This window comes from Dysidea avara, chromosome 3 (genome assembly GCF_963678975.1).
Source record: "Dysidea avara chromosome 3, odDysAvar1.4, whole genome shotgun sequence".
In the NCBI taxonomy this organism is placed as follows: Eukaryota; Metazoa; Porifera; class Demospongiae; order Dictyoceratida; family Dysideidae; genus Dysidea; species Dysidea avara.
Window position 1 is genome coordinate 37,801,196 of NC_089274.1, and position 24,045 is coordinate 37,825,240.

The 24,045-nt window shown below is 37.5% G+C and overlaps 4 protein-coding genes across 8 annotated transcripts in view; 1 reads left to right on the plus strand and 3 right to left on the minus strand.

Moving 5' to 3' along the window:
• The window catches only part of LOC136250891 (uncharacterized), a 113,232-nt gene extending 100,419 nt beyond the window's left edge, over window positions 1-12,813 (minus strand). For all 5 annotated transcript variants that reach the window (XM_066043231.1, XM_066043229.1, XM_066043230.1 and 2 more), the window contains exon 1: window positions 12,655-12,813. The gene's annotated coding sequence lies outside the window, so the exon portion shown is untranslated. The remainder of the gene's footprint in view (window positions 1-12,654) is intronic.
• Window positions 12,814-13,322: 509 nt separating this feature from the next.
• On the minus strand, window positions 13,323-21,234 carry LOC136250893 (protoheme IX farnesyltransferase, mitochondrial-like). Its single transcript, XM_066043234.1, has 6 exons — window positions 21,179-21,234; window positions 20,094-20,301; window positions 18,570-18,744; window positions 17,264-17,388; window positions 14,116-14,186; window positions 13,323-14,058 (listed from the first exon to the last, which is right to left on the minus strand). Exons 2-6 carry the CDS (start codon window positions 20,244-20,246, stop codon window positions 13,413-13,415), a joined length of 1,170 nt encoding a protein of 389 aa, XP_065899306.1. The 5' UTR covers window positions 20,247-20,301; window positions 21,179-21,234; the 3' UTR covers window positions 13,323-13,412.
• A 2-nt stretch (window positions 21,235-21,236) lies between these two features.
• On the plus strand, window positions 21,237-22,921 carry LOC136250898 (ribonuclease P protein subunit p21-like). The gene is made up of 4 exons (XM_066043240.1): window positions 21,237-21,353; window positions 21,397-21,494; window positions 22,397-22,479; window positions 22,591-22,921. The coding sequence occupies exons 1-4, from the start codon at window positions 21,270-21,272 to the stop codon at window positions 22,725-22,727; spliced, it is 402 nt and encodes a 133-aa protein (XP_065899312.1). The 5' UTR covers window positions 21,237-21,269; the 3' UTR covers window positions 22,728-22,921.
• Window positions 22,900-24,045, minus strand: part of LOC136250899 (ragulator complex protein LAMTOR2-like) — a 1,852-nt gene continuing 706 nt past the window's right edge. The window contains exons 3-4 of the mRNA XM_066043241.1: window positions 23,787-23,876; window positions 22,900-23,027 (exon numbers count right to left, since the gene is read on the minus strand). Of these exons, the coding sequence (XP_065899313.1) occupies window positions 22,968-23,027; window positions 23,787-23,876 (150 nt within the window). The 3' untranslated portion in view covers window positions 22,900-22,967. The remainder of the gene's footprint in view (window positions 23,028-23,786; window positions 23,877-24,045) is intronic.

Consider the following 24,045-nt stretch of genomic DNA (forward strand, 5'->3'; position numbering starts at 1 on the left):
TAGAGAGTTCAGCTACAAAGAAACCATTCTGTAAAGAGCTCAGCTGCAAACAAATCACCTGTACAGAATTCAGCTACAAACAAATCACCCTGTAGAGAGATCAGCTAGAAGAAGTTATCTTGTAGATAGTTCAGCTACCAATAAATCACCCTGTAGAGAGATCAGCTAAAAGATGTTACCTTGTAGATAGTTCAGCTACAAACAAATCACCCTGTAAAAAGATCAGCTAAAAGAAGTTACCTTGTAGAGAGTTCAGCTATAAAACAAACTACCATGTAGAGAGTTCAGCTAGAAGAAGTTACCTTGTAGAGAGTTCAGCTACAAAGAAATCATTCTGTATAGAGCTCAGCTGCAAACAAATCACCTGTACAGAATTCAGCCACAAACAAATTGCCCTGTAGAAAGATCAGCTAGAAGAAGTTACCTTGTAAATAGTTCCCCTAAAAACAAATCACCCTGTAGAGAGATCAGCTAGAAGAAGTTACCTTGTAGATCGTTCAGCTACAAACAATTCACCCTGTAGAGAGAGCAGCTAGAAGATGTCACCTTGTAGAGTGTTCAGTTACAAAGAAACCACCATGGAGAGTTCTGTAATAAATGTATGTATTATATATATAATTTGTACATTTACTGATAAAATCAGAAATATTTAAAGTACATCTGCTTCATCTTTTCTTCTTCCTGTGGTAAAGAAAAAAAGATAGGTTTAAAAAGTCCCATTGGGGTATACAAATGCAAAAAGAAGTGAAATCTAATCCAAAACAGCCAAGCTGTAAAAAAAGAGTGCAGCCCTCAAAATGGCTATGGTGAAAAAAGATGTGAAATCCAAGGTGGCGGCCAAGAAATGGCTGTGATGGTAAGTTAATGGTAAAAATTTTAATAACGACAATTCAGGTGAATTTTGTGCCCAAGATGTGAAATCCAAGGTGACGGCCAAGAAATGGCTGTGATGGTAGGTTAAGGGGGCACGCTACTAATTCCTATGGCTTCACATGCAAAATCTCGGTTTTCATTGATCTGTGCTTGCTTTCCATCCCATTTTGCATCAGATGTGTTTGTGGTAATTAAAAATCACCATCTCCAGTTAGAAGTACTGACTTTATGACTCAGTTTAGTATTTTAGACCTAAAGAATGGGAATTCTACAAATTTTGGATCTAGTCTCACAGTTTTAATTCTACGCTTCTTAAACTTTGTCATCTGCTACCTAAGTATGCTTGTAACAAAAGTATGGAAGTAATTATTTGAAATATTTTATCAATTGAGCTATTGAACTCTTTAAATTTTCTATGAAAAACAGTTGTCTCCTCTTTTGAAGCCATAGTAGTCATTCCTAAAAATCTGTTTCCATACTTTTAAAGATAATGTTATTACAAGTCACTGTGAGAATTTTTGGGGAGTTTCACAATTAGCTGTAGGGGGAGAATGGATTTTAGTGTTAAAATTACAGTGTTTTGTAACCACGCCATAATTTGTACATACTTCAGAAGATTTCACTCAGATTTGCACTAAACAGAAGTTCAATGTCTCAACTACAATATGTGTTATTCATCAGGTGGAGAACAGTATCTGTGTTGGTTTTACAGCTTCATATAAAACACATAATTTTATTCATGGAAGCCATAGGACATAGTTGCTTGCCCCCTTAATGGTAAAAATTTTAATAACGACAATTCAGATGAATTTCTTGGTCTTGGCACAAAATTCACCTGAATTGTCGTTATTAAAATTTTTACCATTAACCTACCATCACAGCCATTTCTTGGCCGCCACCTTGGATTTCACATCTTTTTTCACCATAGCCTTTTTGAGGGCCGCACTCTTTTTTTACAGCTTGGCTGTTTTGGATTAGATTTTATACATACAGAGCAGTTCTGCACAGTACACATCTAAGTGCTCTCAAGTGCAACACTAGTAGCTAGACAGGATCTTAACATGCAACTCCCTTGAAATGCTTACAAACACTAAATGCTGAAAGGTTTAAACATTTAACAGATTTTGTTGTGTAGCTAACTATTTAGGCAACTAAGAAAAAGTTACTGTTACAGTACGAATATGTATTAGATAAAATTGCATACATTTGTTTGATTATAAATCTTGGAAAATCACCCATATGAGTAAATTTGACACATAAAATATTTAACAATTACTATTCGCCTCGTGCAAATTTGACTGTTGCTAGTACAATTATTCCCTAATTGCACTCAAATGTGTGTGAATACCTACTAATCACATACTGACCATCCTTCATGGTCTGTAGTACACATCTATCCAGTTTTATGTGGCCATTGACTTCTACCAAGTGTTTGCATCATTCTTCTTTAGATTACATCATTTGTTGTTGCACTTAAAAGGTTTCACATGTCAGCAATTTTGATTGGCTACTCAAAATATCTACACATGTTGCACTTGAAAGGCTTCTATTGTCAGTTCATTTGATTGGCTATTCATTGTATCACTTTCTTGTTGCACTTAAAAGGCTTCTGTGGTTCTGCTTTTTTGTTGGCTACTTTACAGTGCAATCACAGAAACAAGGCTGTGCGATTTGAAATTAATTGCACTCCTATTATTGAGACTAATGTATGGCAAACTAAACCACTATGTGATTAAGTACGTAATAACAAGAGTTCGTAATATTATAGGGGGGGAGAGTATCCTACTTCAGTATAGCCTGTATAAACGCATACTGTGAAGTTATGACACAATACCCTGAAGAATTTCAGTAAAACACTGGTTTCTCTAGGATATCACTTTAACACTTCGAGTGTTGATAATACTTCCACTGGGTTGCTTATTGAAGCCACTGTACCGCTACCTTTGTCGCTATTTGCTGAGCAAAAGCCTGACCAACTAACACATTTGAAGGTGATTATAGTGTTGCATCATAACTTCACAGTACACGTTTATACAGGCTATACTGAAGAAGGATACTCTCCCCCCATAATATTATGAACTCTTGGTAATAAGTTCTTGGTGTAAATCTACTTGTTAATGATTTTAATCAATTCTCAATTCCTTGAATTACAAGAGAGTTTTAGAAATATATATATTTTTAAAAACTGGACCCTTCACTAAACAGCAACACCCTAAATATTAAAATTTTAATTATTTTATGCATGACAATATGGGTGATTTTCCAAATTGTGGGTTTTAATTAGCATATAGGTTTGCCATTGAGGCTACAGCATTTACAGATATTAATGGCATTTGTGTAGCAATTAGAAAGATAAAACATCACTGGACGAGACTTTCATAGTATTTGACATGCATAAAGAATTGGAGAGCCCTCTTCCTCCCCTGCTAACATAAGTTGCCAATTATCGGCAGGTACCAATTATTGCCACTAGTAAACTACAAAGACTATGGAATATATGAAGTTACATAAAATAATTTTGTATTAGAAACCAGTATGCTTTTGCGTCAAACCTGAGTGTCTCTCAAATGGCTGGCCTCATATTTGTAAAACTTCTGTGAAACAGAGTTATCCAAGGACAGTATATCCCACAAAAATTTTACAATAAGGCACCAGAAGTTACTCACAAATTAGCAAAGTCTGCCAATAATTGGCCAATCACTAGGCCTGAGTCAAATATGCTCAAAATTTTTCCCAAAATGCTTGCAGGAAAATTCCCAAAATGTTCACCTATTATGTTCCCATTACGTGCTACTAGGTTAGCAACATTTCTTGCAATTATCTTTGAACATTTTAATCAGTGAATGCTCTATTAGAGTATTTTACTACAAAGTGACTGTTGTATTAGAGAGTATTGATTTGCAGTTTGCAGTTCCCACTGATTGCTCTATTAGGGAGTATCAATCTATTTTCATGAAATTAAGCTCCATAGTTAGAAATATTCCTAGCATTATGCTGGCATAGCGCTCTAGCCTATTGTGTTTGTTATTATGTGGCATATTTGACATTGGCCTATCAATCACTGAACTACAGAGTGCCAATAATACGTATCTCATGCTTTGTGATTTCACTTATAACATGATCACTCATGTGAGATAATTAAAATTTGGTGTTCTAAGAGACTAAAGACTGCTCTATTGAATAGTTCAAACCAGAAGTTCATTTGTCATATCAATAAATAATTACAATTGCTTGCTGATAATTGGTGACTTATACTATGCTATGTTTCTGTCTATTTCTACCTACACACAAGGAAAAAAGTATATGTTTATAAGGCCAGCTCTAATTTGATATGATATGTTGTGAAAGTTGTTAATATGAAGCATGGTTATATTATTTAAGTCCAGAATATAAGATTTCATATTGTTCTATGCACAACATATGAAATTACCCATTGTAGCTATATGAAAAGAAAACAAACATGTAGCTATGAATTTGCTTGCACCTATCCTGCAGGGCATCACTGTTCAACAGAAAAATAATTGTTGTGCTTATCTTAATCATGATTTACAAACAAAACAAGGACATAGTCATGGGTACTAGTAGGGAGTACCATTGCTGCAAGCATACATATTAGTGATGCCACGATATATCGTACATCACAATAATCATCATAGAGAAAATGCTATAATGTGATAGTGGCATGATCATTGGCCCCAGTCATGAGACTTATATGTTAAATAATAAACAGCTAGTGTATTAGGTCGCATGACAATTAGACTATAAAAGGCAAGAATTGTAATGGATTGTGAGTCTCCTAAAATTAAAGTGGTAGAGCTGTGAAACTGGACAGAAGATCATAACCGGTTACTGGGTAAATCATAACTGCCAGTTATCCAGTTAACTGAACTTGATGAAATTTTCTATAATTTTTATGCTGGACTTGTTTTTTAAGCTACGTGCACCTTAAAATTTATAGTTATTATACTTGTAGTGGCCAAAGCAATAGGCAACAAGTCATTATACATAAACCTGAATCCTACAACAAGTGTGATATCAATGTTGAAGAATGACAAGAGTACCCAAATACATTTCTGAGTGAAAATATTAGGGATTGGTAATCCGGTTATGAGAAAAAAAACTGATAACTGAATTTATAAAAGTAACTGGTCAATTAATTGGTTAACCAGTTAAGTATCACAGCTCTAGAAAGTGGTAGCTGATGTTACTTGTTCCTGCTAAAGAGGGTTAGCTTGGGTAGAACTGCTTTCTGATCCTGGATTGGTACAATATCATGATAAAAAAACACATTAGTGAAAAATGACTTGATATTAGCGGATATTTCTCTGGCAACATGTGGTGATGCATAAAAACAAGTATCAACTTTGTCAAATCACTGCTATAAATTGACTAAATAAAACTTGCGCTGCGAAAGCTTTAACATATTCAATTTGTTAATATATCATGACTATGATAGTACTGTATAGTAGGGACATCGAAGGTGTGGGGGCAATCCGTGATATAATATAACCCAAAAACTTGCCGCAATTTTTACTCAAAATGACATGACAGTATTGGTTGGGTAAAACCAAGCCCAAAAGTGTCTTCAGATCAACCCGAAACATTTCGTCAAGTTGTTACAGAATTTTTTTTTTAATTTAGTCAATGGAATTTTCTACTGCCTGCCTGCCTGCCTGATGCCTTCAGTCAAGTGTAGCAGAAAACTGGCTACAACTACAGCCCTAATTCTTTCACAGAAACGTTTCTAGATCGCTTAAGAAAAAACCTTTGGTATATTGATAAACATACAATGCTTGCGCTATTGTCTTACCTTTTATCCTTCTTTACTATGGCCATCAGTCAAGGTTCTACCACTGAGTGTTAATAGACTACAGTACGGCTTCCATCTACCAGTGTACATTGCATCAAACTATTTGAATACACGTGGTCGCCAGGTGCACCAAACACACGCGTACGTGACTTGCTGTTGATATCGATCAGTGAGAGCAACTCACGGCGAACTATATAGCAATGTGTAAGTCAATAAGTAATATTATAGTTTATTTAGTAACAGTGTTAAACTGAGTCGGGTCATCCAGGTCCCGTTTTACAGATTATTCGGGTCTGACCCCACTTGCTAAACTAAATGTGGATGTGTTACTACACGTCATAGCATAGCCCTGATTCTTTCGTGAGTCATGCCCACTTACATAAATTACTGTCTGTAGACATATGGTAGCCACGCCCATTCATCAGTCTGCGCCCACTGATCAGTTGTTATTGTATGAGTCATATTCTATTATAATAGTGCTGTGATTAACTCTTAAAGTATTGTGAATGTGAAAAGCAGGCTATTTAGTGGTCACGAGCTTGCAAAAAAACTTCGCAAACAAGTATAAGAAAAAATTAGGAATTTTAAATTAGAGTAGGGACAGTGTATAGTGCTGCAATAAAAAGTACTGAAACAAGCTGGATCAGAGTAGTACGTAATGTCCAAATACTGTAAAACAATAAGAAGTGAATATCCCTACTGTGCATTGAGTGTAGCACAGTAGGAATATTCATTTCTTATTGTTTTACAGTATTTGTACATTACGTACTACTCCGATCCAGCTTGTTTCAGTACTTTTTATTGCAGCGCTATACACTGTCCCTACTCCAATTTAAAATTCCTAATTTTTTCTTATACTTGTTTGCGAAGTTTTTTTGCAAGCTTGTGACCACTAAATAGCCTGCTAGTTCTAATTTAAAATTTCTATTTTTTTTATACTTGTCATGATATAAGTCCCATGATATTGTGATTATCGTGATATTAAAATTTCATATCGTGGCATCACTAATACATATGTAGCTAAACCTGGCAAGGGCATGGCCAGAGGGTTTGGACAAACCTTCTCAATTTTAGTGCCAGAAATGCAAGTTTTAAACCAGACATATGCCCCACAGCCAGCTTTTGGCCAGTTGTAGGGCATGCGCCTGGTTACTGTAATTGTTTTAGAAAAAGCATGTGTGCATGCACGTGCATGTGTGTGTGTGTGTGTGTGTGTGTGTGCATGTGTGTGCGTGCGTGCGTGCACATGTGTGTGTGTGTGAGTCCGTGTCATTTCACCCATGTGAGCAAACAGTTTTGTTTCAAAAGCATCCTGCATATGTGAAATGAAGGCTTTGTAAAATTTAAGAAGCTAAGATTTATGCTGAGGCCGCTATTTCAAAATTCAAGTTAAAAGGGTTAAAGAACACATTTTGTAAACAACTTTCCTATGGGCTATATGGGCATAATACAACTGAAAAATAACATAATAGGCTTTGTGGGTACCAGAAATATATAACAACTTTCTTCAAAGAGAAATGGGGCATGTCCTGTACTTAAGCGAACAATAATGAAGGGCAGCCTTAAGGCTTTCTCTAAACATTTGCATGTTTGCATGAGAAAACACGACAGACACACTAAAAAACAGTTGGGAAGATACTTCTGTGCAAAATTTGCAGTTTAAAGTGGAGATATGAAACTTGTCCTATAGGCTTTGTTGCCTCCTGTACCTATCTTACCTTGTGGTTAAACCAATACAAATAAATTAAATAAACGTAATTACCAAATTGTAATATAATTCATGAATTACAAAATACATTAAATTACAGTATATTTACAAATATAATTATCTAATAATAACAATAGCATGAATATAAACACAAATAGTTGATTGATTACCTATATAGTTAGAATAGATCAAGACACACGGTAGTGTGTCATGCGGCCCAAGAAGCCAGCGCGTAACACCCGTGAGTATATTGACAGGAAGAAAGAAAACGCAATTTTCGCACCTCCGTAGCTCTGTGCTGCCTTAATGAAACAAGAAACTTTTTGCTGTGGACGTGCCCTCACACTTCAGCACTCCACATTCCAAATTTTAGCAAAATCGCTTAATGCGTTCCCAAGATATGCGACTTCTCGATTTCTTCATTTTTTTTCTTCTTATTTTTCTTCTTCTTGTCACACACTTACAAAAACTGCTATACAACGCGAACACCATATCCGTTTCCCTTGAAATTTGGCACACGGAAGGGGGGTATAAAGGCGCATCTCGGTACCAACATTGGTTGGAATATGATAAACAGGCAAAGAGTTATGAGCGATTATTCACAAAAAATAATGCCAATATGTTGCCATGCCTACAGGGTAAACCGCGTATGGGAAGAAGCTGAACATCGGTGGGTAAATAGGTTAACTATTGAACCTCAAACCTTTTGTGGTTTGAAAGAAATCAAGCTAAAAAACAGGAAGATACAACGAAAAAACCAACAGTGTGTAACAATTATGCAATCGAGATTAGCTAATAAAAAAAAAAACGACTGCTTGCCACGTCTACTAGATAAACCGCTTGGGGTAATGTTTTGAAAATCATTGTACAGATGGAGTAATCATCTTAGAAAGGCTCATCAATGGTGTAGAAGAATCAGACTTAAAGCCACGGAGTTATAACACGAAATCCAACTTGATGCAGCAAGTGCGAGATCGAGATACTCTAATAGAGCAGTCATCCTAATAGAGCAGTCACCCTGAAGAGAATTCAAGATATCAGCTAGAAACAAGAAACCTGCATAGAGATCAGCTACACACAAGTCACCCTGTAGAGAGATCAGCTAGAAGAAGTTACCTTGTAGGGAGTTCATGCAACTATGGAAAGAGATAGTTCAGCTAGAAGAAATCACCTTGCAGAGTTCAGCTACAAAGAAACCACCATGTAGAGAGTTCAGCTACAAACAAATTGCCCTGTAGAGAGATCAATAGAAGAAGTTACCTTGCAGAGAGTTCAGCTACAAAGAAACCATCATGTAGAGAGTTCAGCTACAAACAAATCTCCCTGTAGAGAGATTAGCTAGAAGAAGTTACATTGTAGAGAGTTCAGCTACAAAGAAACCATCATGTAGAGAGTTCAGCTACAAACAAATCTCCCTGTAGAGAGATCAGCTAGAAGAAATTACCTTGTAGAGAGTTCAGCTACAAAGAAACCATTCTGTAAAGAGCTCAGCTGCAAACAAATCACCTGTACAGAATTCAGCTACAAACAAATCACCCTGTAGAGAGATCAGCTAGAAGAAATTACCTTGTAGATAGTTCAGCTACAAACAAATCACCCTGTAGAAAGATCAGTTAGAAGTAGTTACCTTGTAGAGAGTTCAGCTACAAAGAAACCATCATGTAGAGAGTTCAGCTACAAACAAATCTCCCTGTAGAGAGATCAGCTAGAAGAAATTACCTTGTAGAGAGTTCAGCTACAAAGAAACCATTCTGTAAAGAGCTCAGCTGCAAACAAATCACCTGTACAGAATTCAGCTACAAACAAATCACCCTGTAGAGAGATCAGCTAGAAGAAATTACCTTGTAGATAGTTCAGCTACAAACAAATCACCCTGTAGAAAGATCAGTTAGAAGAAGTTACCTTGTAGAGAGTTCAGCTACAAAGAAACCATTTTGTAAAGAGCTCAGCTGGAAACAAATCACCTGTACAGAAGTCAGCTACGAACAAATCACCCTGTAGAGAGATCAGCTAGAAGAAGTTACCTTGTAGATAGTTCAGCTACGTACAAACAGATCTCCCTGTAGAGAATTCAGCTACAAACAAATCACCCTATAGAGAGATTAGCTAGAAGAAGTTACATTGTAGAGAGTTCAGCTACAAAGAAACCATCATGTAGAGAGTTCAGCTACAAACAAATCTCCCTGTAGAGAGATCAGCTAGAAGAAATTACCTTGTAGAGAGTTCAGCTACAAAGAAACCATTCTGTAAAGAGCTCAGCTGCAAACAAATCACCTGTACAGAATTCAGCTACAAAAAAATCACCCTGTAGAGAGATCAGCTAGAAGAAATTACCTTGTAGATAGTTCAGCTACAAACAAATCACCCTGTAGAAAGATCAGTTAAAAGAAGTTACCTTGTAGAGAATTCAGCTACAAAGAAACCATTTTGTAAAGAGCTCAGCTGCAAACAAATCACCTGTACAGAAGTCAGCTACGAACAAATCACCCTGTAGAGAGATCAGCTAGAAGAAATTACCTTGTAGAGAGTTCAGTTGCAAAGAAACCACCATGTAGAGCGTTCAGCTTCAGAGAAATCACCCTGTAGAAAATTCAGCCACAAACAAATTGCCCTGTAGAAAGGTCAGTTAGAAGAAGTTACCTTTTAGAGAGTTCATCTACAAAGAAACCATTCTGTAAAGAGCTCAGCTGCAAACAAATTACCTGTACAGAATTCAGCTACAAACAAACCACCCTGTAGAGAGATCAGCTAGAAGAAGTTACCTTGTAGATCGTTCAGCTACAAACAATTCACCCTGTAGAGAGAGCATGTAGAGAGAGCATCTAGAAGAAGTCACCTTGTAGAGTGTTCAGTTACAAAGAAACCACCATGGAGATTTCTGTAACCAATATATGTATTATATATATAATTTGTACATTTACTGATAAAATATTTAAAGTACATCTACTTCATCTTTTCTTCTTCCTGTGGTAAAGAAAAAAAGATAGGTTAAAAAAATCCCAAAGATAGGCCGGCTTTGGGGTATACAAATACAAAAAGAAATGAAATCTAATCCAAAACAGCCAAGCTGTAAAAAAAGTGTGCGGCCCTCAAAAAGGCTATGGTGAAAAAAGATGTGAAATCCGAGGTGGCGGCCAAGAAATGGCTGTGATGGTAGGTTAATGGTAAAAATTTTAATAATGACAATTCAGGTGAATTTTGTGCCAAGACCAAGCAGCACAAAAATTCACCTGAATTGTCGTTATTAAAATTTTTACCATTAACCTACCACCACAGCCATTTCTTGGCCGCCACCTTGGATTTCACATCTTTTTTCACCATAGCCTTTTTGAGGGCCGCACACTTTTTTTACAGCTTGGCTGTTTTGGATTAGATAGTATTAACTGCATGGGCGCCTGGTTTAGAATTAGTAAAACATCAACTTGTTTTAAAAGATTTTTTGTTGGATTATAATAAGACATCCATTCGAATTACCTTGGAATACCAAGAAGAACACCAAGAAGTATTCATGTTTCGAACTTAAGCTTTGCCATCTAAGGCATAGGCATAGCAACCAGAGAAGGGGGGGGGGGGGGGGGGCAATTTTTTGATTGTATAGTTCAAGATATTCTAATAAAGCAGTCACAGTATTCAGAGAAGCAGAGTAGCAAACTATGAAGTTGTAAATTATGTGCTTTATCAGTGATACAATCTATATTTGGTGGAGGGGGCAGCCATTCTCAACTTTTTTTTTTTTTGTTCTTCAACACTGTGCTCTACAAAACCAAGTCTAGCTATCTAAAAATATCTTGCTACACCTATGTAAGGGATTGAGGTGTGGTGGAGACTGGATGCTAGAAAGGAATAAGTTATGGATCAGTCATCCATATGCTACCAACATGAAAATTAATTAGCATTACAATAGGTGTCTAATCAGCTGTATAAACAGCAGTCTGAAAAGTTTCAGCTAGTTGCTACACAACTACGGTGGGGAAGCACCCCAAAACTAAATACCCATCCAGAAAATCCCAACTACTTCCTTATTTTTCCAGTGCAATGGCATATGATCATGAGGGGGGCAATGTTGAAATATCAATAACTGAGATCTCCAAAATATAGTAGCTAAACTAATCACTGAAATCAGTATCTAGATCTTCTACTATGGTTTCCTCATTTTAGTGGTATTGCTCTCCACATTATGTGGTTATAGGGACATCAACACAGCAGGTGCTTTCCCAGGATCCAAAATAATGTAATATAACATGCTTATCAGTATACTGCCCCACCTCCCCCTCTTGGGAAATAGGTTGTCCCACCATGGGGTATTCTGATAAACGTTCATCAAACGCTCAAAGTATTTTTAGCTGCTAAGTTTCTAAACTCCGTCAAATCCCTGTGTTGCAACTGGGTATTATGCACCCCTATCAATGTATTGTCCCACTACCCCCCCCCCCCCCCCCCTCGGGCATATATGGGGCTATAGTGGGGATTTGACACAGCCGAATGTCAAATTCCCCATAGTAGGACAAACCTATCGTGTCAAATCCCCACTGTTGGCCCCAGTTGCAACGCGGGATTTGACATAGCAAAGCAAAGTTACAACAAAAAATATTTGGGCACTTAATGAACGATCGTCAAATGCCCCATAGTGGGGCAGCAGTTTCGTGTCAATTCCCCCTGTGATAGGTGCATTATGGTTAAACTTAGGCCATACCTATTGGATTTTATGTTGCACAGGCCCGACCGACTGTCTTTTTTCATGGCCTGAAATGATAATGATAATCATGTGATATAGGATCACGTGTGCCAAGATGGTCAATCTCGTATGTGCTAGTGAAAATCATGCAGCTATTGGGATAACCAGGCTCCTCTAGGGATTAAACTCTTCAAAAGGTTGAGCTTTAATGGTAAAGATACTCCAAACGAAATAGTTCTTATATTCAAGAGGTTTGATTCATTGTACAGCAATACATTATGGTGCTGCAGAACACCCTTATATGTTTCATTAACGTTTTTTGTAGTTGTTGCTCTTTTTGTATGGTTCATAATACTTTAATTTTCTATCATGTACTAATTATTATTATCATTATCAAATCGACCTACCTACCCAAATTTTCTGAGGTTTTGCCCGCGCAACATAAGATCCAGTAGGTATGGCCTACTTATGATAATTGTTACAGCTATCCATTCAAGCATAGCCGAGCATAGCAACGATCGTGTATGATTTAATACCCCTTAGACCACAGTATCCATATACCACACTAAACCAAATACACTAAATTACCTTCGAATTCGTTATCCGTCCACCCTGAGCTTCGCGACAAGTTCTAATTTGATACCAAAACGGCAAGACCTCTTGAATATAGATTTACAAAACCCTATGTCTTGAGTCAGTTCAAGCATAGATATTAGAGCCTAATATCTATAGTTCAAGTAAGGTAAATGCGGGTATTTCCGGACAGCGTACAATTCCGGACACTTTGGTACCTTTATCAAGCTAGCCGAGTAACGAAACAACGGATTGCCTTGAAATTTCTGCTGTGAATAGCTATTCTTATAGGGATTATAAAAATCGAAAAGTGTGTTCTAGTTGATTCATTCTTGGGTGCTATACACGAAGTGTCCGGAATTGTGCGCTGTTCGGAAATACCCGAATTTACCTTACCTTTATAACAATTTTTTTAACTACTATCGTGTGACCTCATTTTCGTTGGGACAATAATCCTTGCCATAATTTAATCAAAGATACTATACTAATAACAACACTAGTAGATTTAATCATCTTATGACGCACAGTGCTGGACTATATGCATCCATTGATAATATATGATGCACCAAAGCACAGAATTGTGAATTCACCCCAAAGTGAAAAATGGACATATGAATGCTCTCAATAGTCTTATGAATTTCTGACCAGTGGTTAGATTGCTAACACTTGTGGTCCTTTCACACTTAGCTATACATTGGTATTATCAAATAAGCAATTGTATTCAATAAAGTATTCAATAGATAAATACATATTATAGTTCCTACAAATCACTATTATAAAGGAGACAACGTTCTTTTATCATTGTCCTCACTTTTTTTGCTGTTTTTATTCAAAAAAAGGAAAGCCATCAACAGAGGAAGATGGAATAGTGTAAAATAAAACAGTCTCCTCGATGTCTGGAAGTTTGGATTATGATAAAACTGCCACCCTCTATAACAAAGAAATGAGTTCACCAAAAGTGAGTCAAATGCAAACCACCAAGTTGTTAGGCCACAGTAAGGTGCCATCATACAAATAGGGATGGTGGCAAAACAATAACGTAGAGCAACTCTACGACACAGTCCAGGATTGGTCACAGCCATCATTTGGTAGCCAGCACGTGAGTAATCTCCTCGATGATTCCAGCTGAGTGAGTTGAAATGTGGAAACTGCCAGGCATACAAAATGGCTGCCATTATAAGTCCACCACTTCCAATGCTGCCCATAAAAGCAGTCCATCCCATTATCGGTGGTAGAGCACCCACCACTGACCCCACCCAAGTGTTCACTATACTGATACGTTTCATAGGAGTATACACCATGGAATATAAGAGTATGTTGCCTGCTCCAATTGCTGCCGTTAACATGTTAACTTGAATGGCTAATAGACTAACTCCTAGTAATCCAGCTACTACACCAAATGTAACTCCATGAGATGGACTATGGCGGGGAACACACACACAATAAACACAAGTAATAGATGATATGGTTACATACCTGATTAATCCTCTCACAAACACGCGATTCTTTGTTCTATTCATTTGACTATCAAAAGGGACTTCCATCCACTATCAAAGAAAACACAACATTATGCTGAGAATTATCAAGCAGGAAATAAGCCACAAATCATCACTTGTGTAACAAGAAAAAGTTATAGGAATCTTACAAACCCAGAACCATCTCTATTATACATATATATTTGCCACAAGACACTTGCACTCTCCTGGTGGTAGCCATGTTTTAGAAGGCCTCAGGTGTCTCAATCTGAGGACCTTTTGATTCGATGGGTAGTCCTATTCATTGTATTCACACAAATAATCAACACAACTAGAGATGATTAGCCCTACATTACCAAGCCATTACAATTAGTTCCCTTTGGATGACCTCAAAGAAGCATCACAATACCATCCTGGTGTCTTGGTAGTATAACCCAAAAGTGGCTTCAGTACTGCCCTAAATATAGCTACAAAAAAAAAAAATTAATTAATTAATTAAATGTAATTTTCTACTGAATGACTAACTGCCTGCCCTGATGCCTTCAGACAAGCGTAACTCATAATTAACAACTAAAGCTACAGGCTTGGTTTTCACTTCATCCAAAGACATGCCTTTTGGCATAACACAGTACATAATGCATGCATCATAGACTTACCTTTGCCTTCCTTTGTGTCCCATTTCTTTTTGCTGACAGTCCAAAGTGTCGATTCGCAGTAGCGCAATGCATGGGTTTCCATTTGTAAATGAGAATCGTCCATATTTTCTGTGGTCACTGGATTTATTGCAGAGGTAGCTTCATTTGTAACGCTATGTAATGGGCCGAAAATACGTGAAAGCAAAGTGTAATGACCTCAGTATTTGATAGTTGGGGCGCACAAACTGTCCATATTTTCGTAGTAACTGGATTGATTGCAGAGGCACTTCTTCTGCTGTTCTTAATTTGTAGTGGACTGAACAAAGCTAAAAGCAAAGCATACTGACTATTTCACTTTCGATTCCATAATTAATAGCTGGGGGTGCATGTTTAGACAAAAACATTAACCTCTGGTACCATCTTTCTTTTGATGCGGTATGTGTGGGTTTACCGGTCATAGTAATGTTACAAAAAAAAAGTAAACAACGAGTCTTAGGGATTAAATGTTTACTAGTATATCAGTAGTTACTTCCCTTGTTTCCCTAATGTTTTCTATGATCCCTAATCAAACTTAAAATTCCAAATTTTTCCTTATACTTATCTTTATAACACTAGCCCTTAAAAAAAAAAGTTGAGGAGGGACAGATTGTTTCAAATTTTAATAACTTAAGGGATTCACAAACCACACTATTTACAATATTACACACAGGACACCTTGTAACAACATCTCAACACTTGTCTGTACTTCCTGTGCTACACTGCCAAAACCAAAGCATCTTGATAGAGACAGATTAGAACTAACCTAACCACTAATAAAATAACATTTCCTTTGATGGCTTCTTCCAAATGACTTACAGGGAAATATTTTGTGGGGGTAGTTTGTGCTTGTTGTAATATTTATGGCTTGGGCCAGTCAAAAGTGCACTGATTTTTCCAGAGACAATACATCAGTACATGCACACATTCTTCTTCAGCTTGTCAGGAGATCATCATCCCTCTTGAACCACCATCTCCACCCCAACCTTTATGGCTTACCCAGCCAAGGTATGCTGAATAACCCATTTAGGAATTAAATGTCCACTAGTATATCTGCAGGTGTAGGTGACCTTACTACTTTTATAATAATCAAACTAAAAATTCACATTATTACAAGAAGGAAAATTAGGAAATTTTACTGTAAGTTGGATTAGGGATCAAAGAAAAAAAGTACTGAAATAAGGGAATACTGTAGCTAAAAAGTGGTGAAACAAGGAAGGTTGCCTATGCCTGATATTTAGTCCCTAATTCAGTCATGGGTATAGACTGAAGTTTAGGGATATCATGTCCACTAGTATATCTGTAGGTACACCTCCCTTGTTTTGCTACTATTTTTCCTTTGATTCCTAATTCAACTTAAAATCCCTAATTTTTCTTCCACTTGTTTGTTTACTTTTTAAAAAATAGAATTATGACAAATGAACCAGCGCATACCGCATTAAAAGAAAGAATGGTACCAGGAATGCCATAAAAGTAACTATGCGTCAGAACAATCAATTATGTAATGGAAAGGAAGGTGGCTATTACGCCTTGTTTTCAGTTATACTTTGCCCATTACATAGTGTTACAAATGAAGAACAGTATGAGAAATGTCTCCAGTTACTACAGAAAATACAGGTGATAAGTATAATAGCCAACACAGCAACAGGAAAGCCGTATCTCACTATCACCAAACAATACCTAGCTTCGTCAGTGAAAAGAACTGGAACACAAGGGAAGACAAAAGTAAGCATGTATTGTATGACTGCAGTTGGCTTATCCATGGTCAAGCTATGCTTGGCTGGAGGCATCAGTTAGTTCGTCAGTCAGTCAGCTATTAAATAGATTTTTTTAAATTTCATAGAAACTTTTTGGGGTTGGTCTCAAGACATTTTTGGGGCTTGGCTATGCCTAACCAACGCTGCCAAGCTGTCATGAAGGGAAACTGAGCCTAGTGATATTTTTAGGTGTAAAAGCCCATTCTTCATGATCCCTAATATACAGGACTACCGTATTGTATGATAACTAAAGAACCCATGCATACCGCATCAAAAGGAAGAATGATGCCAGGCATGCCATTAATAATTTTTTTTGTCTAAACGCACATCCCAACTATCAATCATTACCGAAAAGTGAACATTTAGTTTTCAGCTCTGCGCTAATGTGAAATAGTTAGTCAGTCAACAGAAAATTCTGCTGAATAAAAAATTTAAATTCCATAGCAACTGATCAGAAACACTTTTGGCAGCTCTGTAGACACTTTTGGGCTTGCTTGTACCTCACCAATACTGCCAAGGCGTCATGAAGGTATTGTGAGGCTGGGACATTTTTTTGCCAAACCCTTCATGATCCCAAATATACAGTATGCTGTATGATGTAGCCAACTGAAAGTTTTAATGACAAATAAGTAATGTAGAAACTCGAATAAAACACATTGCAATTAGTGTATAAATTATAGTGTACATGAAATACACTGTACAGTAGGTTTGTATCACATACCTGGTTAAAAGTGTTAGCAGATGCTGAACACAATCCAGTACCAACAGATACCCACATGAGGAGTGACACATCGATGGGTACTGGTGCCATTACAGCACCAGACAGTGTTGTCAACACTACCAGTGCTATAATAGTGAACAAATACATCATTAAAAATGGTGCAACTACACTTCCTAATGTTCATTCATAAACTGATTCTAATACACATACGTGTAAGCGCCCATAGCCAAGGGGGTTACTATTCAGTGGACTGGACTACTGGACTGGAACACTGGACTGGACTACTGGACTGACATATTTTTGATTTTTGCACATTCTATGGTTGGATTTATGGAGTCTTGCCAGTAAGTACCCTTAGGGCACCTGCATCCCACTTCTAAACGCTGAAGACGAACAATGGAATGTGCGAAAACTGTCTCTTATCTTGATAATTTCGCTACTGTTCATTATGCCACTATACAACACTTATTTCTTACCCTGGTGTGTAATGCTGCAGGCAGTGCAGGGAATTGATTGTGACAGCAATAGTTAATCAGCAATCAACTAGCCAGTAGACGGTATCCTTCGAGTTATATCCTTAGAGCAAGCTTGAGGAGCAAGCAAGCTAGTCTCGCTGCCAGATTTCTGTCTCAGTGCAGGGGCTTATCAATTAAAGATTATAAGTAGCCATACTGAAAAATCTCTAATTGGTAAGCCCCTGCAAGTCTAGAGGTCTGGCCATGCTGGCGAGACTAGCTTGCTCCTCAAGCTTGCTCTAAGGATATCTTGAAAGATATTGTCTACTGGCTAGTTGATTGCTGGTTAACTATTGCTGTCACATTCAATTACTACACACCAGGGTAAGGAATAAGTGTTGTATAGTGGCATAATAAACAGCAGCGAAAATATTAAGAGACAGTTTTCATGTATTCCACTGTTCGTCTTCAGCATTTAGAAGTGGGCTGCAGGTGCCCTAAGGGTGCTTACTAGCAAGACACCATAAATCCAACCATAGAATGCGCAAAAACCAAAAATATGTCAGTCCAGTAGTCCAGTCCAGTGTTCCAGTCCAGTAGTCCAGTCCACTGAATAGTAACCCCCCATAGCCAACCACAAGCTGGGGCATCACTTTGGGAAAATTATGTGACTCTGCATGCAGAAAATACTCTGACAGGTAAAAAAAATCTTTGACTTTAAAGATTATGATCAAGATCTCTGACAACATTGGCCTAACATTTTAGCGGGAACTGAAAAGTGGGATAGTGGGCATGTTGGCCTAGTGCAGCCTTCAGTGTTGGCTGAATTACTGTGTAAGACATAATCATACCTGTTAATTTGTGTTTGCTGAGTTTCAGGTACAAGTTAGGTAGCTTCTTCCATTCTGTTTGCTCAGGAATCCAATCCTCTGTAGTAACATCTCTCTGACTTGGCTTGGGTACAGAGGTGGTCGGCTTTAAAACAAGCTGTTCCACTGGAATAGACTGGCTGCTTAGAACATTATCCTGTTGGGAGAACAGTATATGTATTAGCTACTGAATGTGTATTAAGTTGACATACTATGGGAAACCTGTACAACAGATTTTTAGCATCAAATCACCAAGAACCAAACTCACTCTGGTTGACATTTGTACTACAAAGTGACTATTAACAGTGAAAGTAATAGTTAAGGCATTACATATTAATTCACTACAACACTGGTGAGTAGTAAGTAATAAAGTATTTGACTTGTGTACACATATATACAACAACACACAGGGCTGGTATCTTATTTACAACTCAATACAGAATATGGCATGTACATTGTACGCGTTAGTATTATATGCACTGCTTTAAATCTCAGTCCTGTACAAGTACAGTACCTGCTCCAGCTTAGTCACCAGAGGTAGAGAGTATTGCAACAGTGCCAGTGAAAACCAACAATTTGTAGCTGGTACATATGTAAGTATATTTGGCCCATGTTGTGCCGTAGTATATATAACATGCTAAAAATGGCATGTAGAGAACATTAATATTACTAGCAGATAATTATCCGATCCACACATGCACAACAAAAATCAGCAAAATACCTCTTCCATCAAGATTTACTGAGCCTGAAATATCCCATGTTACACCATTAGCATGCATGGGTTATTTATCTGACAAACAATTAGAAATCGTACTTTACCACAAAGTTTGATACAATGATTGACTACTTTGTTGGCATGCACTACTAGGATTCTTTAGATATCATCCATAAAATTAATGATGTAACAATCACCTCTAACTTGGTGATCAATACATCATTCTGTTTGGTCATTGGCTTCTATAACATTACTTTGTCTACCTACTAGTGGTGTGCGATATAGGATATCTTCCTATCACGATTATTGCACAGAACATATCACGATACGATATATATCACGATATACACCTCATCACTCAGCTAGTGTATTTACACTGAACACTTGTAGCAGTGATGTACTAGAAGTACAATACAACATGGTACATGATTAGCATACAACATTGCAAGCTCTTTTATCTACAGCGTACAATGACATCTTGGGTACATTTTTCTCTAATTATAGCTAAAATCTATACCTAGGCTTATATCACGATATAAAGATTCTATATCATATCATGATTTTAAAAAAATTATCACGATATTTCGATATATATCACATATCGCACATCACTACTACCTACACTCACAGTGCTAACATCTATGGCATACCACTGGTATCAGAAGCCCATATACACCACAAGACACCTTGTGGCACCATAGATAGTGTATTCTACGATAGGTAGAATATACTATCTGTGGTGGCATTCATGGGTTCCTGGTATTACAACATTTCATACATGTTACACTCACCGCAGGCTTGGCTAGTACTGGTGGCTTGTGGCTACTCTTCAGACCAGGGGATACAGCATACAGGCATCCTTTATGGATATGAATGGACCGATTGCCTAACCTTTGGCCTAGTCTCCACACACCAACAATAGACATCACAAAATGTCTTGGCATTGTCTTGTGACTGAATATCTCAAATCAATCTTCTTCAACAGTCTCATTTGTGCTCCTGGTAAAACACAGATGATATATTGATTATTAAGACAATATATAGTATACAAATAGGGGCCTAGACTCAGGGTTACCATACACTGATAGCCAAAGAGTGATCAGTGCAGAAGCCCTGGCAAGACTTACATTACTTAACTTACAGTACAAAATTAACTACAGTAACAAAGTTCAGGTCAAGAGGTCCAATAGATCCCACTCCGGGGAAGCTCTAGAATTGAAAACTCTGTAAGAGCAGGAGATGGCAATACGAGCAGTCTGCTCAAACAGTGACCGCACAGTTTTCTTCGACACACAACAAGCAGTAGCCAGTGTTTCTGGCATAAAGTGGCCCAGACACCCTATCTCAATAGAAAACTAATCCAGTGTGTTGAAGATCATACAATAAAGAGCCATACATCTATCTTCCTTCCGAGCTCTTGCAGCCAATAAGTGTTGCTGGGTATTAGTGGGAATGGCCAGCTCAAACAGGTACATGGAATCCTTAGAAACCAAGACCAAGTCAGGTCTGCTAAGGGAGGTAGAAAGTTTGGTGGGGATAGTGCTAGGAGGGCTGACGCTGGCAAGATAACCTGGAAGGTTAGTATAAAGTTTAAATGCTTTTGAAGCCTGTGAACGAAACCTGCAAGACTAATCATGCCTCCAAGTATACTTACCCTGAACGAGAGCAACAGAACATCCTGTAAAGATATGATTCGTGGTAAGTTGGGGAGTTATTTGAGTTAAACACACGTGCACTATTAATACATCCGCGTTCATTGTACACGTGCTTTAAATACGCCAGAATGAACAATGACAATGATACTCGCAATGAGATTTGCAAGAAACACCAAAATGCACGCACGCATTCACATTCTACAACACAAATGTCAACAAACCAATTTCTCCATTGCGCTCTATCTTTCTAACTACTCCCACAATCGAAATATCAAAGGTTTGAACTCAAACCCACAATTACTAGTGAGACATATGGGCAAAAAGAAGGGTGGTAAGAACAAGCAGAGCGTGATACCTCACAAAGAGGCTATGTTGAGGATGAACTTCTTATACCAGGTAGTTTACATTTGTAGTACTAACTAGTACAGTACTGTGACAGGCTGCTTACACTGCTGTGGACAGTGCAGAAAGTTTTTCCACATCGAGGTATTACATTAACACTATGAAAACCATAGCCAAGAAGTTAGTACTAAGAATGTAAGTGTTGATAGATTAATGAGCTAAACATTGCATGTAGTGATAGCTCGAGTGATAGCATGGTATGTACTACTCTGTGTATTACGCCACTCCAAATAAATTCTGCATGATCATAGTCTAGCGCCATCTGAAAAGTAAGGGTCTGGTGAAATACAAATCCCATATTAGTTCAAAGGAAATTCAATTAGACACTGACAATTATTCTCCAATTTGAATAAATGGAACTCAGTACTTTCCTAGTCTTGCATAGCCAGACCACTACTTTTTCTTTTGTGTGTGGGGTGGGAAAAGTCCCACCCACACACAAAAGAAAAAGTAGTGGTCTGGCTAGCGAGACTAGTGCTTTCCCCTATCAATCGGTCCCTGTCAATCAGTAACCCCATACTGAAATAAAATTATTGCATTATGTTGCCAAGGCAATTTGTGTGTGAACATTATCAGCACCTATTCATTGGCTAGCGTGGAATTTCTGTGCTAGAATTGATATGGGATATGTATTTCACCAGACCCGTACTTTTTTTGTAAAGGGGTAGGTGGCACCAGACTATCATGAACAGGCATACTGTATTTGCATGTGGGCAGAGGGTCATATTATGATTGGCAGACAACCATAGGAACTGCATAAAAGCAGATAAGATTATTGTAGGAATAACGCAAAGGTGAATTTGTGTCAACTAGCTGACACGTGAGCTGACACCCTTGTAAGATCAGCTTTATTTAAAGTAAGAAAAATATTTTGGGAGAATACATCATAATAGAATATTATAGTGGTGACAGCAAACAAATGCAGGAAACTCCATTTGGAGTGTTGTGTATCTGCATTATCATACTGGATTGTTATTACACAATCCATATATTGTATAGTTAGTACCTTCTATTTCATGTGTTTGATTGGTCTCCAGTGATCCCAGCATGAAGAGGACTGTGTGTAAACGCTGCAACACTTTGCTCATACCAGGAAAGACATCATCATCACGACTAAGAAGTGTGTAACTGTCAATGTATTTCACTTGTGCACATAACACACACAATATGATCATACACTACATCAAATGCTTTATAAAACAAAACACACGCTTTGTTTCTAATATCACAGGTCGCAGAGAGAAACACGTTGTTGTGAAGTGTTGGACTTGTGGTATGGTGAAGAGGTACAAGACAGCACCAGGGTACGCCCTCTGGTGTGACAGAAGTGAGAACATCATCCAAAAGACTGACACCATAGATCCATGATGAATGGCGCAACTACGTACATGTACCAGGGACCAGTGAACACCCTATGTATGTATGAAACCAACAACAGGAGATATTTTAGACTACAACTTGATTATGCACTAACAGTGTGTGTATGATGTGTGCATGCTGTACTATACTGTATGTACATGTGTGTAATATTTTAAATTAATTTTCAATTCATCATCACATTACTCATCACCATTACAAAAAGGTACACCATTGCTAGTACAAAATGTGCTAAGTTGTAGTTGCTATTTGAGTCATTGGTTCTTCTAGATACTTCGCTAATGCCTCGGCCTATAATGAACACAAAACAACAATAATACACTCGAAAATCACAATCACATGCGTTTAATATGGCTAGAGTTAAAGAAAGCTTGTTTAAATCTACCACATAAGAAAAACCTTAAAACATCTACTGAAAAGCTTTCATATGAAACAGTGAGTGTATATAGTAGCAAGGGTAAAACTAAAACCTCAGCAAATTAGGGAGATGTATTGGATTGAAAAAATAAACAAGACAATAAGTATTATTCACTGACTAGGGGTCAACTCGTGCTAGCAATACTACTGTTGGCCACACAGTGGGTATTTTGTACACTATAAGAAGTATTCTATAACATGGCCACAAGATGCTCCATGTTTCCAGTGAATTTGTTTTACTGACATGGGTATTCAAAACAAACACCCACTAGCGCAGCTATGACATCACTCAGTGTACACAGCTTTCATAATGTCGAACGCTACAAATTCAATACTGTTTTATTAAGCACCAAAACAAAGAAAGGCTTATTATGCATTGACTGCTTGTCTAGTTCGTTACTATTTGGTACGCAGAATCCCCAGCAGTAATGTGAACAAATGGTTTGAAAACTGACCTAAGCTGAAAGTTACCTTCCCCTTTCAAGCACAAACAAGACTACACAGTAAAACAATGTTAATTTGGATTGTAGATAATATATCAGTCTTACACAGCCAGCTTTTGATACATAGAACTATGTGACTTTAAAAATTAACACCACATGTGCACAGCACACACACACACACACACCATACCTTTCTTTTAAGTAGTCCAGCCCCAACAGATTCTTGAGCATACAAACAGAGCAATAAGTTGGCAATCTTCTTAATGGCTACCACTCCATTCTATAGACAGAACAGAATATCATAGGATACAGGGATCTACAATTTCTGGTTTGCATTTGCTACAATAAAGATGCTCTCTCTTTTGGAGGCAATAATGCACACAGAAAAATCTGTTGAGACCATAATTAAAAGTAAAAACACAGATTGACCTTGGTAACATACAGGTAAT